This window comes from Acipenser ruthenus, chromosome 16, assembly GCF_902713425.1.
Source record: "Acipenser ruthenus chromosome 16, fAciRut3.2 maternal haplotype, whole genome shotgun sequence".
Lineage (NCBI taxonomy): Eukaryota > Metazoa > Chordata > Actinopteri > Acipenseriformes > Acipenseridae > Acipenser > Acipenser ruthenus.
This window is the reverse complement of record NC_081204.1, coordinates 24,732,516-24,752,855: the sequence shown is the minus strand read 5'-3', so window position 1 is coordinate 24,752,855 and position 20,340 is coordinate 24,732,516. Positions and strand designations below refer to the sequence as shown.

Genomic DNA, 20,340 nt, shown 5'->3' with positions numbered 1-20,340 from the left:
TGGCTAGAGGTCAGTTTTATTTAAATAAATGCAAAATATGACAACTATCGCATCTTGGGGAGGACTTCCATCCTTGAAATAACTTAAAAATGCGTAGCATGTAGCTTTTCTACAGAATAAAATAAATTGATTCCACTGTGAATCGTTTTTCGATAGCAGTGATTTTATAGCTATCCTGTCTTTATATGCTTTGAAAAACTGTGTTTAATTTAGCTTATCAATCATCATATTCTCTCACATAAAGATCTGTCTCCATAACTTCTTTACACATTGAGTTTCAATTATGTTGCAAATAGTTTCCATTTTCTTTTCTTCGTCGGTGGTTGGACAATTTGGCTCATTATTCCTAACCTTCTTTTTGCTGTTGGTCTGATTTTGAGGTTCCTTTTTTTCCTGTTTTGTTGCTTATTTTGTTTTAACTTTCTTCCATCTACTAGAAAGCAGCAGTCATACCTAGCGATACAGTGTATGCACACTGCTCAGAGATGACAGAACACAGGTCATTTGGCTACACTGTGCTCCATTAATTGTGCCTGTGACATGCGTAGACAACCAAGTAATGCTAAATCTGTGGCCACGTGCTTTCTTCTCCTAATTTAGAGAATTCAGCCAGATTCAAACCCTGGTCTTAAGAGGAGACATGTAGCTTTTTTTTCTTCTGATAACCAACCTTACTTTAAGACAGAATAACATATATTTAAAGCAGAATGAGCTGCAACACTTTGCAGTTAAGTGTTAATAAGACCGAGGAAAGGTTTATTGGGTCCTTTTGTAGTCGCAATCCCTTGTCCCTGAGTGCACGACGGCTGTCGAATCTGGCATAGCACTATAGTCATAAATACAACTATCTGTTCCCATTCAGATATCTCTATTCATGCTTTTTTTTACATCAATACTAGATTTCTATAATGCTTTAATGGCAGGCCTCCCTTGACAACCTATCAAAGCTTTTTGTGCAGGTTCTTACTCATACTCTTCAGTAGCAGCTTCACTGGCTGGTGTCGTTGACCCTGAGGATCTAATATAACATCCTGCCGCTCACATGAACAGATCTTTGCAGCCAGGTACCTGTTTTCTGTTAAAACTTTTCTGTGTCCACTCCTTCCTTTGATACGTCAGCTTTTGAAGCACTTTCTTTAAGGCATATTACCCATACTCTCCAGAAATCACTTCTAAAGGACACAAGATATATCTCTAGTTGCATTTTAAAATAAAGAATGAGGGTCATACTTTGAAACAAAAAGGGCCCTGTGACGTCTTTTTGACAGGGTTTTGTAAAGCACTCTGAGAGACACGGTTTGCTGTTGTGCTTTTACCGAATATGCCACTTGGCCCCTTTTAGAAGAGCATTTTTTCTTTTATTTACTTCTAGTTACTAGTTAAATCACTAAGAGTTCAGTCCTATGCCATCAAACACAAGATATAAGGGCTCTTGCTACTCCACTAAGATGCCAGACGTGAATCCTTTCAAACCCTCCATTATCACTGATGGCTACTGATTGTTATCTTGTTTGCACCTCCCCCTCTCTCTTCTGCAAGCTGTGTATTTGTATAGCACTCACTGATTATGTTGGCTCTCACATTCACTTCTTCTGCTCTGAATAGCAGATGAGCTGTCTTTGGTATAGCCTAAAAAACATGATGAAGAGTAGTGGATTATGAGAGATAATAAATAGAGGGTGAGTTGGGGCTGCCAGAACCACAAGCCAAAGGATTAAAACCTGCTGACGTCCCTCGATCTTGTTTACAACATAAGACTGAGATACATTAATGCAGTAATTACACCATGGGAGTTTGGCACCTATTTTAGATCTTGTGTAAAGTATCATGGTGTTGTATGTCATCAAGCAGTACATTACCCTGGGAACTGTTTTGAATATGGCATTTTATGGCATTGGAGATTTCCATGTAAGAGTATGGTCATATAGGACCTTATTCACAAAATGTTTTAAAGGCTGTTTCGATTTATAAATCAAGTTAGAAAAGTGTAGCTAACTAAATAATTCCATACATCTAACCTGTTTCGTGCTTCCATTAACTACATTAGTCTCAAAACAGCTGGCATGTTTATGACAGGACAGAAGCCATTGAATGGCTCTATAACTGTTATTTCCAATGTCTCTTTTGTGAAATGGTAAAAACGTTAAAAAAAAGGCCAAAACAAAACATAGGTGAATCCAGGTGCAGATCATGAAACCCACTAAAGAAACAGAAGCACATATACAACCTTATTTTAGCAACTAAAGCAACAGAATTTCCTGATGACAGCCTAAAAATAAATAATTTGAATACTATGTTGTGAAAAGCTTCTAAGTGATAGCTTACAAAATAATTCCATACATCGTACCTGTGCACTTCTGTGTATTATATAGGTCTAACATGCGCAGTTCTGAATGAAACATAGTTATAGCAAGCATGTATTTTTATTTTAAAACATCATATGTGGTACTACAATTGGTTAAAGAAATCTCTGTTTGCAAGCCATGCATTCAGTTTGTGTTGCACTTGCTTGGTCAATTCATCTGGAGGGTGAAATTGGCCCCACCTCTTTCCTGTCATAAACCAACCAACTATTGATTGACAGGGAACCTAACAATAAGGTGCAGAAACTGAACTTTCTCAACCAGAAGTAGTACTGGATGTCTTGTTTTAAACAGAGAACACATTGATTTAATGTATGCAACTTTCAAAAGTGCACATTGAAGTGCAAAACACGTAAAATTCCTGGAATCATTGTGTTAGCTACAATTACTTAAAATGGTTATTGCTGGGTTTAGACTTGCCTACAGAAAACAAAATGCATCCACAGAGTAATAAGTGAGAAGTAAAGCACTGTATAGCGATGCACGTGAGATTTGTTGCAGCATGGAACAAATTGGATTGCTTTTTAAAGCTTTTTCGGGTTTTAATACTATATAAAAGAACTTAGATTTGTTTTTCTTTCATTCTTGCCAGAGGCTTGAGTAACCGCAAGTGAAATCCATACCACATGTACTCTTCATTCATGCTGAAGGTGGCACAATAGTTCAATTTTATTAGCTAACATTAATACATTAGTTCCAAATTCATAATAGGGGGAATTAAATAAAGGATCAAACTGCATATTTAAAACCTCCATGGCGCTTTTTAGTCCTATATAATATTCTTTTAATGGAGTCGTACATAGAATGAGCGCCCCGCAGGCAGAAAGATGAATCCTAATCTGGAATGTAAAGCAGCTGATAACTGTGATACGTTTGCATTATATAAAATGAAATATTTTAGTGGAATTGCTGTAGATTGTTTTGTAGTGGGGGAATGAGTAGAAAAATGGTTTCAGTCCTTGAAAGCATGAGGTTGTCTTTGAAGAGAAGAGAGTTGGTTGTAAAAAGCCAATTTTACAGATTGTGATTATATGTGGATATTACAAAGACTGGGAATAGACCGGAGCAACTATTAAAAGAGCTGTGTAACTTTCTTTTTTTTAACTAATGGCAAAGTCACTTAAGAAAGTAAAGCTGCTACGAGGGTTTTATTTTGGCATTTGCATCCAACGCAGCTCAGCATTCCTACTTCAGAATAGACTGGCAAGCAGGATTGCCAGCTGCTGAGAACAATGAACCAACAAATCATTTTCACAATACATTTTTTATTGTTTTCATGGCTGTATTGCATCATATGCTAAGGTTTCAAATAAGGGGTCTGCAGTTCCTACTGTGTTTTATGCATGCATTTCCAACTGTAAATAGAACAGTACACATGGCAGCGTTCACATGACAACACTGTAAGACCTAACTGAACTAAAACAACTAGAAAGATAGTATTATCGGAAAGCTGGAAATCACAAGTCCTGTGCTTAAATTGGAGCTTAATGCTCTAGCTCTAGAATTAACTGTTCTTGATGGTACAGATGCTGAATTCATGTTTGATATTATATTTATACCATCAATCCTTGTCTCAGAGAAGTTAGGACATTGAGTTAGAGATAGAAAATGGAGTCAGATGAAACCCTGCTCTTCACAGTTAGCAGCTGTGGATGTCATGTGGTTTCTGTACTTGCCAACACACATAACAGAAGCTTCCTAAAAGGAGCTGTTGGCTATAAGCCCCATCAAATCAAAATGCTGTGCTTCCCTGTAGAGCTTAAGGATCCTATGAATTACATAAATTAATTTACAGTTGTATGATCTAAGGGAAAACCATTTGTAACCTTGTTACCAGACAATATGTGTATTCTGTCGCTCTTTTGTGATTTATCTTTTTATAAGACCATATCATACATTTAAAGCAATTGTGTTGAAAAAAGTTGATGCTATAAGTACCTCCCTCAAAGAAAATCAATAATGACTAAAATCAATATTACTAGTAAAGCATTTAAATAATCTAATTGTACAAGAAAACATACACAATACCCTCGAGAACAAATAGATTTGGGGCATTTTTTGTCTTCAAATACAAACAAAAGATGTTATTGATTAAGCAATGGGTGTACCTCAAATATTGTTAATTTACTACAAATGCAAATTCAGATGTTTTTGCTGCCACCATTGGAGATTGTTTTGTTGTAAAAAGAAGAACAAATATCCCACCTAGTCATTTTACATTGGTAGTAAGCTGTGCATGGTACCATGGGCAATAAATGCCCCAAACACTTGTCATTCTGCTTTCTAACATTTTGGGGTTGATTTCCACCATGTTTCACCTAGAATTGTTTTGCATACAGGGCTCCCAAGTGGCGCATGCAGTAAAGGCGCTCCGTGTGGAGTGCAGGATGTGCCCTATAGTCTGGACATCACGAGTTCGAGTCCAGGCTGTTCCTTTGCCGACCGAGGATGGGAGCTTCCAGGGGGCAGCGCTCAATTGGCTGAGCGCCGCCCAGGGGGAAGGAGGGTTAGGTCAGCCAGGGTGTCCTCGGCTCACCACGCACCAGCGACCCCTGTAGTCTGGCTGGGCGCCTGCGGGCTTGCCTGTAAGCTGCCCAAGAGCTGCGTTGTCCTCCAACGCTGTAGCTCTTGGGTGGATGCATGGTGAGTCCGCAGTGTGAAAAAAAGCAGTCGGCTGACAGCACACGCTTCGGAGGACAGCGTGTGTTCGTCTTCGCCCTCCCGAGTCAGTGCAGGGGTTGTAACGGTGAGCTGAGCCTAAAAATAATTGGTCATTCCAAATTGGGAGAAAATAATAAAAAAATAATTGGCAACGACTAAATAAAAATAAATAAATAAAAAATAATAATTGTTTTGCATACATTTGAAGAGCAGACATCTTTCAATATAGGAATGTTAAGCAATACTTGCTGGAGTGTATTTATGGACATAGTGTAAGTGTGTGCTATTTGCAATTTTGAGTTGTGTAGAGAAAGAATGTCATTACTTTATTTCCCCTTACAACAGAAAATATATTGTAATAAGTAGAAATTCATGTAAAGCCTGTCACTTTGTAAAATGCAGCACAGATCTTGAGAGCTATGCTATAAAACACGTTCTGACACATGCATATATTCTGGTACATAAAGAAATGCTTTTTTTTTTTCAATCCTGTGATTACCAGTATGGGATTTTATTTCATAGTTTCTAGCAATAAAAAGCTGCCAGTAATTTCATATTAAAGATAATTAGTGGAATAATAGTTTTTTGGCAGTACTTTAGAATATCATGTCATATTGGTATGCAAATAAGGTACAATTAAGTTGTGTATAATATATTAATCAACCCTTTTCTGTCTATATTTTCAGTCCATGGTAAAGTACAGGATTGTAATGCTGACATTGTATCTAGTCCACAGATAATGGGAAGTTGTGTCATTATGTTGTTCTCCTATGTTTGAGTGGACATTATAAGATTGCCTTATTATAAAATAGCCTGGCTCTGAATACAAGAACATGTCAGTGCAATTGCACAGCTCCAGATTGTATTTGCCTCACCATACTAATATATTATTTTAATGTTTGTTATCTGTACAGCCTATTTTACAAGCACAATACTAGTGTTCTTATACTGAAACAACCACTTCACAGGGGGTTGAAGGCACTTGGCTTCACCTTACAGCACAGTATGATCTGTGGTCGTTGTCTTTTCTGGTTTTGTGTTATTTCAACAGTAACACAATGGGCTCATTTAATGCTTGTACTGAACTGTACAATATTTGAAAAACAGCATTACGTTTTCATTTGGTGCTGAATCTCATGACAGCCTTTTGAGGCTCTTCTGCTTTTTTTTTCTCTGTAACATAATGCTTTCCAATTGCTCTGATCTAGCACCAAGAAACGTATGTATAATGAAAATATATTTAAATGTACACAAATAAAGAATTAAATTGGCAGTTATGGAAAACTGATGCTATTTATAATTGCCAATATGATTACCATCCATATAATGCAAAACTATACTTTAAAACCCCTAAATATCTAAATGGCCATGGACCTAAATGTGTTGTAGTGCTTTAGAAGTACAGCCGTTTTATAATGAGAAGTGATAGCTTTCTTCAAGGGAGATCTCTGAACATATATCAGTTTGAAAAAATAAATAATTGAAAGATGTGGTATCTTGTTAAGATGCAGGAGTGCTTTTTCTTCGGTTTATGAGTATGAAACATTTATGTATCACGTCTGACAATGATTGTTCTATTTCCGCGAATGAAAAATTGCATCTTTCTCTGTGTAATGTGCCTGTGGGGTTAAACAGCTTTATTATTGCTAATGATTAAGGATACAGTTTTGGCACAGTGATTTTTAGTACATTTCACAGGCGAGTTGCAGAAAAAAAAAAAAGAATTCACAGAAAGGTCACGGAAAAGCCACCTAATAATGTAGCTTTAGCTACATCAATATACACAAGAGCTTTTAAACAGTACACCAAAACCAATAATATAAAGACTATTGCTTTTGACTTCTGTCAAATAATTGCTTTTATTACTGTGTTCAAATTTTTTTCTGAGTAGCCTACAGAGCACTGCCCCTTTAAAAATAAAAACAAACAACAAAACAGAGAGTTGAAAAGTCAAATCACACAGACAGGCACTGTGTCCAAGAAGCGGGGCATCACAAAGATCAGAAAAAAGACTACAAAACAGATAAACCTCTAGTTTTATCTAGTTTGCGAGAAATAATAATAAAAAAAAAAGTTTAACATTGTATCCTTACTAATGATCCAGCCATTTGGCTGGCCAGCTGTAAGGAGGGGAAAGGATTTGTAGGATTCTAAAGTAATTCAAACATAATTATTTCCTTTCAAATTGAATTTACATGACAGTGTGAGTGCTGTTGTTAATCAAATACCCTTGTCTCTCCTCATTGCTTCCCTTACGCTAAAATAAAATGACAGGATTTAAAATGAAACTTTGGGGGCTTGATGATTCCCAAGTTCCAAAGCAGAATTGCTGGGGTTTGGATGAACTTATCCCAGTTTTCAATGCAATGCAACCAAAATGTGTGCCAAACATCTTAAGCTTTCAACAGCTCTCTGTGCTGAGTGTCCCTTTCAGAGGTCAAGCATCACTGAAGCAGGATGGCACAGCATGATTTTTAACTTGGAAAAAGCTCTTGGAAGAATAGAATTGGTGGGGACTAACATGGAGGAGATGACTGAGTACAGTACTTTTAGAGGCTTGTACAGTGAACAAAATTAAATAATAATAACAGGTTAAATTAAAACAGGAGTTGTAATGGTAAAGCAGTTCATAAATGGTATGGTACTATAAAACCTTAGGGCTCTTTGAAAATGTGACTATTTAAGTAAAGAATGACTAGTTGATAGAGTACTGTTGTGAATACAAATTTAGCAATCAAAAAATAGTTTTAATTTTTGCATCTTGAACAAAGGGGCACGTTTGAATAAGAGCAAAGCTCAACTGAAAAGCAAATCCTGCAGATCAAGTGGTAAAAAATAAGACGAGAGTGGGCAAGACTGTACAACTGAGCTAAGCAAAGGTATGCCAGGCCTCTGCGTGTACTGTAATTCTTTGTAAAGCACAACATAATTGACTTGACAAGGTCCAGGTCACAGAGTGAGCAGTATCAGATGAAAGGTTGATATTTCATTACATCTGCACCTGTTTGTAGAAAACAATAATTGCATCCCAGTGATTAGTTGTAAGCAATTATTACTTTAATTGGAAGAAATCGGCTCCCACATGCTTGCATAATTAGTTAGTTAAATAACTATCCCCATTATTCTCTTCCAAAATATACTCCAGGTTGCCTGTTGATGGTATTTATTTTCTGTGTGTCTGTCGGCTTAGCAGATCTGCATGTTGTGTTACCAAATGACATGTTGTGTTACCAAATGTGTTACCAAATGTTTTGTGTAGTTCAAGGACTCACAATGGTTTCTTTATAGCCAAGCTTGAGACAAGCAAAGTGAATATCAGACCATGTAAGATAATTTCCCAGAATATTAATGAAATATTGTTAGAATTTTAAATATAAAATATAGTAAAATATTAAATATTAAATATAGTATTCAAGAAAAACAAAACAAAACACAAATAAAAAACTTACCAATTAAATAAATCACAGAGAACTTCACATAGTAACTACCCTAACACTGTATGTAAATGATAAATGATTTGGGCCAAATTGTACAACAATTCACATTTAAAGAATATAAGCATGCTACTTTTGTGCAGATTTAATATCATTAACTATAAAAGTACCTCTAAGAACACTTTTGCTGAATACATAAAGCACTTAAAAGCATCACAAATTCTGCTTTGCCTCTGGCTGACATGTGCAGTCAGAGCTGTCATCAGCATCAGTTTGGCCAAACAGGACCCTGCAGAGCAGAAAGTGATACCGACTGCTCCTTTTGTGCTGTTTAACATGAAACATCACATGCAAAAATAGTATCATTTCTGGCTGTTGACATAGCACTACTGACAGCGCTTGCTGTGCAATCTTATAAATTGTGCCGGGGAAAGCGGACCTGGATGAAATGCAGCTTACAAGTTGTATAATTAGAGGCAATTTAACCTTCTTTTGTGCTGATTACTCTTACACCAAGCCAACATTTCTCAGCTGCTGAAGGAAAGTATATGTACAAATATCTCAGTGCAATTCTTTTTTTTCATTGTTTTTTTCACAGCCTCGCAATCAAGCATACCCCCAACACTCAAAAAAAAAGAAAAGCTGTCATTCCTTCATGAAAATATTTATAAAAGCTATCTCCCTAGAAAACTGTAATCTTAACTGATGCTGTCATGTTTAGTATGTTAAGACTGGCGTGTTTAGGCAGAAGGATCTGATTCATGTACCTTAACAGATCTAAATATCACCACAGTGAAAACAAGTATGTCAGTAACATACATGTCCTGCCATATTGTAGTAGGGCGAGAACTGTGCTGGCTATTTGATGAGTGCACGGTGTGTTATCTCTCCTTCTCTCTGAGTGGTCGGGAGGCGGGCCTTGGGGGATCGTTAGACCTATAAAAACAACGCTTTGCAATTTCCTCGGTCTTGCCCTTCTAGGAAAGGACAGCGGGAGCTGAGCTGATAAACAAAACCAAACCCTGGATTAAAAACCATAATAGAAAGCCAGTGTCTGGAGACAGAAAAGGGGCGAGCAAGCATGGCTGAGGAAGACAGCCGCTACCAAATAACTGGATCAATTATTACGTACCCGAGTGGGACGTTTAGAAGTAGTTGGGGAGGTCTGGGCAACCCCAAGAGTTGTAGCGAGGAAATAGCAACACAGAAATAATACCGGAGCCGCATTGAATAGCGGTGGCTATGGAACACTGCCAGGAGCAGCACCTTTGGTTTGTAGGTTTATTACTGTGTTTTATTTTCTCTTTTACTTTCACATTTGGTTATGGAATATTATTTTCAGCATGTGCACTTGAACTGTGACTGTTTCTACCTGTGTTGGTAACCCTGTGGTCCTGATTACTGTTGTTGGTATTCAGGCCACAGACAAGAGCGCCCTCTGCAGGCAAAAATAAATCAGTGCACCCCAGTGCTGTTTCAAAAGAAACTTCTGTCTCCTGTGTTAGTGAATTCCGCACAACCCCTTCACACATATAGATTCAGAATTAGAGCTACGAGTATGATGACAAAGACATATATCAACAGAAAGACAAACACCCTATCTAGCTCCAGAATTTGATATTCTCAATAATGTATGCAAAATAGTGGTAATACCATGCTTGATGACAACTGGATAATAGGTTCTCTGATATATGCGAAAATGTTTGATGTGTGACATATGTATGTACATACGACCGCCTCCACTGCATCCCTTTCAAAAGGAGATGTCATCCCTTATGGGGATAATAAGGCTGTTTGTATTCCAAGGTTATTGGAAATTAAACATCAGAAAGTGCCTGTGTGTCTCATCTCTGTATTTCTATCTGTAGAAATATGTAAAACGTCAGGAAGGATTTGATGTCTTAAAAGACATCACTATTTAGATACACAACTGTTTATGTCATTTACATAGAACCTACATGTTGCTTATACAAATTGTGGCACAAACATTTAGCCTTTCCACTTGGTTTGGTAAAGGACAATAAATAATATTTTTCTCCTCATCTTTGTGGTGAAATTGAGTACATTATTTTAGTAATGAATTTAGTGCCCTTGCAAAAGGTGACAGATTCATCGCTCTGATGACTTACTCATTCTGGTCTAGGAACAACTTCGTAAGTCAACAGAGGCCAGTAACAAAAAATGTCTTTCGTTATTCTTTTTTTTCCCAAATACCATTTCAGGGTCAATTGCAACGAACTTGCAGAGTTAGTACAGAGCTGCGTATTAAGTTGCGTACTAGCTAGTATAGTAGTATCTCGGGATCATCCCCAGCTGCGTACTAAGTTAGTTTCAAAGTTGGAGACTAGCTGATCCCCAGCTTTAGTACGGTACTAAGGATCAAGCATTGTTGTTGTTACCAAACAGGAACTGAAGGGGGCTCTAAATCATTCATTCATTCATTATCAGAACCGCTTCATCCTTTTACAGGGAGCCAAACATGGCACAAGGTGGGATTGCTCTGAATCAGAACATTTGAAATATTTGTAACAGTAATGTATGTATTTTACGATATTATGAGCTAATAATCATTTTTACAATGTTACAAATAGGCCAACATTTATACATAAATATTAATTCGTCTCTAACATATATTTATATGTGTGCACGTAATATAGATTTTTTTTTATTTAAGATATATATATATATATATATATATATATATATGCATGATAAAATACTCCATATCAGGGCACACGGACTGCCTATAAAATATTCAACCAAGTGCAATGTCATGAAATAAACTAGCAAAGCTGGTTTTTGACACTCAACACACACGGGCTGTTTCGACACCATTCTCATTGGACCACAACAAGTACAAAACAGGGAAGGGTTGGTATTCCGAAGAAGTATCATAGATAATCACTTCTAAAAACACCCTAAGAAGAGCACTGTTTATTTTATTTTTCAATGTGCAGCCAGGTCCTACTACGTAAAATAACTCTTAACTCACATTCTACCCACTGTGTCCCTACTCCTCAATATCCCTGCTCGCCCCTAATCAAATTTCCCTGGTGGAGCACAACCCAAACAAGAACCAGTTGTATACAGCGTGTCCACAAGTGAGATGGTGAAAAATATTAACCTAATTATTTCAAAGGCATAGAAGGCAGTATAGACAGATATTATACTTGACATAAATTCATATTTTTCAAGCTGCTTTCCACCCCACAAGCTCAGCGGTAAGTTCAGTGCCCTGTGATGTCCTTTTGTGTCCTGCGTCAATGCCATCTTGTATGTGACGACTGTAAATCTATACTTCTTTTTATTTTTATTTTGTGGGCAATAGATTAGGAATCCATTAATATGTATGTGGTACCACTGCATCCAAAGCCCTTCCTAATTGTTTAGATCCTTCAGCCTGTTTTAAAATACGAAAAGAAAGATATCAGGTTATGACGGCTCAATTCTAAAAACAATGTTTTTTAAGAAATGTATTGTTTATTGATTTGGCAGGGTTTATTACCCGTCATATCAAAGGCTTACAAGATAAGAGGGGCAGGGAAACTACAGAACCAATACCCTTGTGATTAAAATAATAGTTTAAAATAAGGTTGAGCTGCTTTTTAAATATTTAATATAGTAAAGCTGATCTAAGACACTCAAAAGTTAGAAATGCTTTGCTAGAGATTTAATTAAGCTTCAGGGAATTGTCTTTATTTCTTAGGAAAACTGAAAAACTTTGGGAATTTAAATAGAAAAAAGGGACTGGCACTGTTTTTCTAATAATGGTGTATCGCAAAACCTTATTGTAATTTCCTATTGTCTATACTGCATAAACGATAGAGAATGCTTGACTTGATTGATTATACGGATTCTGCCACTGTTCAAATGTCATCCTTTTTAAGTAGAATACCTGAAAAGACTTCTTTGAAAAAAAAACAAATGATCTCAATATAATAACATTCACCAAAAAGGCTAGCATAATATAATAGTTAGGGATTAATTTAAGATATTTTGGACTGCTTTTCAGAGATGTCATTTTGAATTCAGGACTCATTGAAGGCTTTCGGCCCTATTTTGAAATGCAAAGACAATTGTATAACATGAATGATAAATAATTGCAAGAAACAACTTATCTGCTGGGAGGAACATGTTCATATACATTTCTAAATAATTTCATATTTTAGTGTGCCACCACCCTCGGGGTGAAGGGTTAACAGAGACCATCCAGGGTGGGCTGCCTGGGGAGTACCCCCTGGCCAGGTGATTAGCAATTGTAACCAATCACTCATGTTTCATGTCAACTCTTAAGACTGAATACAAATCACAGTAATCATGATGACTTTTTCTTTGCCTTTAGCAGCTATCGAAGTGAATCTGCAGAAAGCACTCGCTGAAGCCTCAGAGACCTGCACACAGGAGTGCCTCATCCTGGGACACTCTGACAGCTGCTGGATGCCGCCCTCCTTGACCCAGTTCCAACAAACCACAAGCGCCTCGCTGCCTACCTTTGGATTCCAGCAGGGCTGGGCCCGGGGAACCAAGCCTGATGGTCGCCACACTCTGAGCAGGTCTGTCCCGAAAGACGAAATCGATAAGGGTCAGGGAGGGAACAGGCCGCAGTTCTACAACACTCTGGATAGACACTGTAGCACCAAGGAAGATCCTGTCAAGGTCATCCCCCTGGCTAACTTCACCCCATCAAGCCAGCAGGCTCCAGTCTCTGGGGGGACCACCACCTTTGTAAATGAGCATCAGCTATAAAACCAAGCCTAGGAAGCTGTAACCCACAAACACCCTCTCGGTGGTGGATGTCCATTTGTAGCTTCTGCTTTACGTCCATGCACATGCCAGCTTGCATTTGCGGTATAGCAGTTTTGCTAATATCTATGTAAATAAATCTGAGACGCAAATTTGCTTTAGTGGAAAAAAGGATCTGAGGTTAAGAATACAAGTGCTTAAGATTCCGAAATGGCCCTGTACATATTAAGGTAGTTTTATGCCAAAGTGGTACCTAAATCAGGATAAGGTTGTTTAGATATAGGGATGCAAATCTTGTTTGGATATAAGGATGCAAATTACTCAGAAGCTGCAAAAAACATTTGGCACAGAATGAAATTAAAATATTTCTGTAGTAAAAAGAGACTTTTGTGAAAATTGCAGTAGTTCAGTAATGCTTAAAAGTATACAGGCTAGTTGTTAAAGTAATTGTAGCACTACTTGTTAGTATGTCTAGACTAAACACAAGAAACATAAAAGGAAACCATACCTTAACAGTAGGCTTCTCAGACCCAGATTAGAAATAATCTCGTAATATTTTACCAAATGGAGCATTAGCTAGTCCAAGATTAATTCTAATCAGGGTCTGTGACACCAATTTTAAGAGAGCTAAGTATCCCATGTGACTGCTGTTTTCTCAAGCCGCAAGCCCTCCAGATCAATACACTGACAATTTAGGTCTTTCTTAATACCTTTCTTATGCAAATATTGTGCTAGTCTTTACTTATCTCATTAACATAAGAGCCCCAATAACTCAGGAGCATTGAAGACCAATTATAATTTTACATTTTCTCTTTTATTATTTCAAATTGTTTAACGCATAAGAGTAGTGTGCATCATGATATGTGCTATGGAACCAATTATGAAAATATCTCCTTTGCATAATTACTTAGATCAGTAGACCAGTCATAGCCCTGGATGATGGCAGTCTAACAAATTAATTGGCTTTTCTTTTCTACTTTCATTTACCTTGCATAGTTTATAGGAGTGTTGCATAGGAATGTGTTGAACACTGTACAATAATTTACAGAACTACAATCAGGTTAGACCGTTATATACCTTCTGCACCATCTTACAAAAACAAAACAAAGTGCAGCAGTCAGCAAAGATATATTGAATTGTGTTTCAAGACAAGTCCCAATCTGGATTGTTCTACTTTTCTGAACAGCTTTCAAATTGCACTGAAACAAACAAACCAAACTGAGTTTTTTTTTATTTTGCCCCAGTGAAAGAGTACCTCCCAAGGTGGTCTCGGTTTGGTACTATCAAAACAAACTCTGGAAGGCACTGGGTTTGTTTGGAGCATTTGAAAGTTTCATCAGTGCCGTTTGTGATACATTGTTTGGTACTCCCAAGTAAGCTTCAGTTTCATTGATATCAATATAAATAATGTACATTTTGTTGAAAACTAGCTTTAAGTGCCAAACTTCGTTTCTTACCCTTATCAAACCTTTGAGAAACGTAGAGATTAAAGATTATGCTCAGAGACAGGAATGTTCTAGATCTGTTTGCAATGTGCTGCAAATTCTCCCTATATTCAGGTATTTTTAAGCTTATTCTTGTGCTACACCAAAGCTTAGTGGTAAATCCAAATCATGTATTCTTAAGTTTCTCAATTGGTTATTGAAGTGCTGCTTTCAGAAACAGTACTTACTAACTAGTTTTGTAAGTGATAATTTCAGACCTTAAATACTCTGCACTTACCAGCTTCATAAGTTATAGGGCATGTACAGTATGTGCCTGTTATTGATGTACAATGCATAGGACCCCAAAGCTCTTCTACTCCTAAGCGATTAAACAAAATGAATAACTGCAGCTGAAATTGCAATCAACATAAAGTAAATACATGTTAAAATATACTGGGTGATTCATAATTACACCAGTGTTGTTTTGCATTGTTTTCCACTTACTGTAAATGTTGACATTATTGAACTACCCCTCTTGTTGACCAAACCGTGCGTCACAGAGTCTCTCTGTCAGACATTTTTCTTTTGCATATCATCCTCCACTTTTCATGATGCTCCGATAATGTAAATTATCCATCACCCGTACATATCAGATAAGACAGGACAGATGCAGAATTTACACAGGTGTGTCAAAAGTCATTGCATTCTGCTGCTTAATATAGGTGTTGGCTACAGAATTGTGACATTGTGTTCAACAGTTATACATATCTGCTGTAAATATGGCAAATGAGCTCTGGTCTGTAAGCATTTGGCTGAAAAAGATAAACTTTTGATCGATCTGTTTATTTTCATGGAGGAACAATGCATTCGGTGATATCTCTGCTCAGTGCACAAAGCTTAAAATCAACAAGGAAAGCATGCAGGTTAGTGATCCAAATGATTACTTCATTATAAATGAGTCAACCCAGCAGAGGAATTAAGTGTGCCATAAGAGTTCCTGTGTAGATTGCCATTATAGGGCTGCACTGTTGCTCGTTGAACCAAAAGAAGACACACTTGCATCAGCTTCTATTCCCTATCTAGCATTGTAATTGATTAATACATTTAATTAAGGAATATAATAACTGCTGGCATTCTTAGGGGAACCTGACATCTGCACACCCAATGCCAGACTTCATTCTTGAATAAGAGATCATTTTGTTCTGGATATATCTCGCTTCTCATTGATGGAAAAGTCACGTGGTAATATTCCATGAATGCTAAACTAGTTCAGTGACACCATTATTCTTCTACATTACACGCTTGAGAGGCTCAAAGAACTAGGAGGGTACTGCAATGTATTTAAATGCAAAGCCAATACCCTCGACCATGGAGTTACTTAGACACAACTCCTTATTGCTAAGTATGTCCATTAATGTATTCCTGTTGGTGTAGGTCATTTGAAATATTCCCAACAGTGATTTCTAGTTGCAGTTTTATATCTGTTCCATAAGAAAGGTGGGTGTTATAGTGTAGGGTGGTAGTATGTCTAGATAATTCTGCTGTAGCCAACGCAGGATGGGATACTTAAGGGGGCGTATCACATGTAGGTGTTGTTCCTTTACTGTTTTCGACCCAGTTTTAAATGATATAAATGTAATTTAACTCTCTGACCTTCAGCACAATGATTAATGGCTTAGGGAGAACCAAGAAGATATAGGGCTGGATATAAGACTTGATTCATCCTCAGTGTGTTTATAACACTAACACAAACAGTGCTCTTGTTTCAAGGTCAATATACAGAAGAGATAGAAAAGTGCAGCTTTTTCTATATAAATAGGCCCACATTTAAAATTCATAGTAAAAGTAGGTACTTGATGATTTCTTGCTTCTCATTTATCAGACTTTAAATAGTATTAAGTATTAAGATGGTGGCAATATAAAAGTGTGATTGTTACACTAATTTGTAAAATGATCTTAGAAATGTATATGATAAAGTGAAAGGGCAATATATTTAAAACTATCATAATCATAAATCATAAATGAAATCTCCTGGTCCCTAATGGGTAGATGCATCACCGTTGAATAATTAATGCACAGACTGCTGAAATTATAGAGGAGTAAGAATGGGGGGGCTACAATTAATTGTATCATTTTTATTTAATGTTCCTCATGTTTTCACTAATGAGAAAAGCGTGAAAAAAAGACATGAAATGTGTTTATTTGACCAACTGTGCTAACTAAAAGTTTAAATACTATAGCATGAATTTCTTTGATATGATTGCACGGGCAACATGAAATACCATTATTGTACCCTTATGAAAAGGTTTTAGTTTGGAAAGGCCCACTACAAAACCAACAAACAAGCAGGAAAGTATACATGTGTTAAAACAAACAAAACAACACACACTTTTGTATTCATTCCAGTAATCGGTTCATAGAACATGCAAGAACAGTAGTGGGTGGTTAATGGAGAAATCGACAGGCACATTCCTTTAAGCAGGTGATAATTACCACCAGTGATAGTCATTACTGCCCAGTTGGTGTTCTCCAGTTAGTCAAACTGCTCGTTAAGTGGTCTGGTTGTCACACTTGGTTGGTATTTTAGTGATGTTCCTGTCAATAGACAGAAAAGTTCTCCCTAAAGAAACACAAGTAGGTGGCGCAATCTGTGCTTCAAAGCTGCATCTAATTAAAAAAAAAAAAAAAAAAGGTGGGAATAATATTCAGCAGATGCTAACTTTGGATTTTCATTTGGAGTAAGCAAATGGCGAAGAAGGCTTTGGATAATAATAGAAGAAAAATATATATTTGGAGTTGAAAGAAAGAGCCCTCGAAACGGCTCTTGATCCATTAGTTGATGGGGGGGGGGGGGGGGGGGTTGCTTCCATGTCTGTCGTTTGTTATACAAGCCTGTTTTAAACACTAGATTTCCCACTTTTCCTATAAAAATGCATTCATACACTGTTCAAATTATAAAATGACAATCTGTGTTTTAAGCAAAAATACATAAATAAGTAAATAACTTTGATGTTTTGCCTGGGTATTCTTTATGTACAGTAGATGCCATGTCTCTTGTGTTAAAACAAAGTGTACAAATTATTGTTGTATTATATATGCTTGTAAATGACTAGAAATTGCTGTGTATATTAGTTATTGGAGTTCACAATTGCTTTTGCAGCTTTATTGTATGGCAGCAGGTCTAAGTATTTTGATCATCCATGGTATATATTGTTATTTCAAATGTAAATTATTCCCACCCACAGGCAGTAACTTTACTGTGGAAATGCTTTCACCTAACCAGATTTGTTTGGTGTGATAATTTTTTCTTCTTGCGATAAAATTTAAATGGAACCATTAAATATTGCAACTTAACACGAGAGGTATATTGTGTGTGTATGTGTTTGTTTGTTTTTTTTTCCTAACTGGAGGTGCTATTGTAATCTTATTCAGGGGATTATAATATGACTAATGTAGCTCTGTTGAGGTGTTTTGTTAATTTTCCTGAGATCTTTCTGCACTCCAACACATTATGATGAACAGTATAGTACAGAATCCTTTAACCCTTTCAATTCCACCATATCTTTTATGAAAATATATAGACATATGTACACATACAATCAAATGGTATAATGATTAGCAGAATTTTGTAAATGCATATTATGTATCAGTATAACATCTTTTCTACACATTCCAGTTCTATTGCTTACCAAGTCTGCAAGAGTACAAAAATAAATCAGTGTAATCATCATACATTTCTGATTCATTCCTTTAAAATGATGATTTACACCTTCGATAACACTCACTCAAGGTTTATGAGATTTTATTAACAGGACATGCTGGATTCAAATTACCTGCAATCAACTGAACTTATTCATATTTCAAGAACTGGGGTGCTATCTGTAAAATTACAATGTTATAGGTGATATAAAATGCATTTTCATGTCTGGGAAGTCTTGTTATTGTTGCAATACATTTCTCAACAAGAACAGGTAATATATGCATTCCTATATTAGCTAGGGGCTGCAAATACTAGGTCTCTTATTTGCTCTACAGTTTTTAAAACTGTGTTTACAGCATTTATTATTGAAAACAAACATCCATTGCTGTTGCTATTACATGCAACCATTTCCATAGGAAAACTAACTATAAACGTAAAGCGACGATGATTAAATGTGTTAAATATTCAAGCCAAAATCCTCATGTTAATTCTCCTTCTGTGAACATTAAGCGTTGTATGCTGATTCTATCTTAAAGACACATCACTACATGCAAGCTGGATTTACATAACATGTTTTCACAGCCTTATATTCGGCTGCCACTCTCGCTTTAAACTTTCCAATATTCTTGTTGTCGTGACAGTACTGTTCTGCTGAAATATGTATGATTCTTGCAGCAACACTCTCTCTACATTCCATACCTTGACCTTATATGTTAATTGCACCATGGTGCTGAACAGACAGCTCCTTTTGATATTATTGGATGAGACTGAAAAGGTTAGGTATGATGATGTGATGTTGAAAAAATGACTCCTATTAGTTTTAATGAAAGCAGTGCCTGCTTAGTAGTGTTGAGCTGCAACCTGATTAAATGCTTTCAGCAGGGAGTTAAATGTTCTCCAACTCGATGGCCAGATGGCCTCAATGACAATTTAAACAGAAAAAATAGTGGTCAAGCAAGATTTATTTATTTTTTATAGCCGCCACATTGCTGTACAATATGTCATTACATTTACAGTGGGTTGTTAACATATGTTAAAGGTGTTATCATTACAGATTCTACAGTACTTCTATTTCAGAATCATGATTTACATATCACACATTATTTATTATCTCAAAATGCTTACAATAGTATACTGATAATACCTAAATAGCTTGTTTTCACTGACTTTTTAAAACGCTAATGCCAGGCTGAATTGCTATATGAATGCTTTAAAGAAAGAGTGGGAATGGTTCTGTGACATGTAAATATAATTTCTATACTCTTTTGTTTCTTTGTTCCTTGATTTGTGATATTGAGTCTATAAGATAAGATCTTTAGAAAATAAAAATAAAAATAAATATATAGTAATTCTTGCCTGCCACTTTTTGGCTGTCATATAATATGTACCTTAACCAAATAACACGGCTAACAGCTAGCTTGGATGTAAAAATAACATAAAACCCCCCAGAATGTAGTGCCATTTGAAATTAATCTGAGAAAACAACAGAAGTGCATATTATAACCACAGGCAATTTGGAAATAAAATCAAATACAGAAAAATGTGAACATTTATGAATTAGATATTGACTCAGGATCCCAGGACTGCATCCAAAAGAATCTGAATAAATCAGCAGAAACAGTATGGCATGGCAAGCCATTCCATGCACCCATGACTCTGTGTTCAAGGTAAGTAACAGGTCATATGAAGTATGCAACATTGGTGAGTGCCAAAACAGAGGGATATGTATTTATTTATTTGTTCTGTGTATTGTTGGTGTGCATACACATTTAAAACATATTTATTTTGACTATTAGACAACATTTTTAGATGAATCAGTTGTCCATGCCTATGAATATAAGGCATCTACAGGTAACATGCAGTATCTAGTATGACTAATATTAAGTATTACTATAATTTATATCATACATTTCATTTAACTATTTAGTTGACCCAGATGTCAGTCTGTCTGTCACACGGTGAACACAATAACTGCCTTGATTATGTACCAATCTTCACTAGACTTCTTTTTTTTA

The 20,340-nt window shown here is 36.4% G+C and overlaps 1 protein-coding gene across 5 annotated transcripts in view; it reads left to right on the top strand.

Annotated features, from left to right (window-relative positions):
* Positions 1-17,990, top strand: part of LOC117412343 (protocadherin-11 X-linked-like) — a 275,702-nt gene extending 257,712 nt beyond the window's left edge. For 4 of the 5 annotated variants that reach the window (XM_058989136.1, XM_058989135.1, XM_058989134.1 and 1 more), the window contains exon 5: positions 12,801-17,990. In XM_058989136.1, coding sequence (XP_058845119.1) covers positions 12,801-13,204 — 404 coding nt within the window. In that variant the 3' untranslated portion in view covers positions 13,205-17,990. The remainder of the gene's footprint in view (positions 1-12,800) is intronic. The other variant, XM_058989137.1, reaches the window with a different exon arrangement.
* Positions 17,991-20,340: the final 2,350 nt, after the last annotated feature.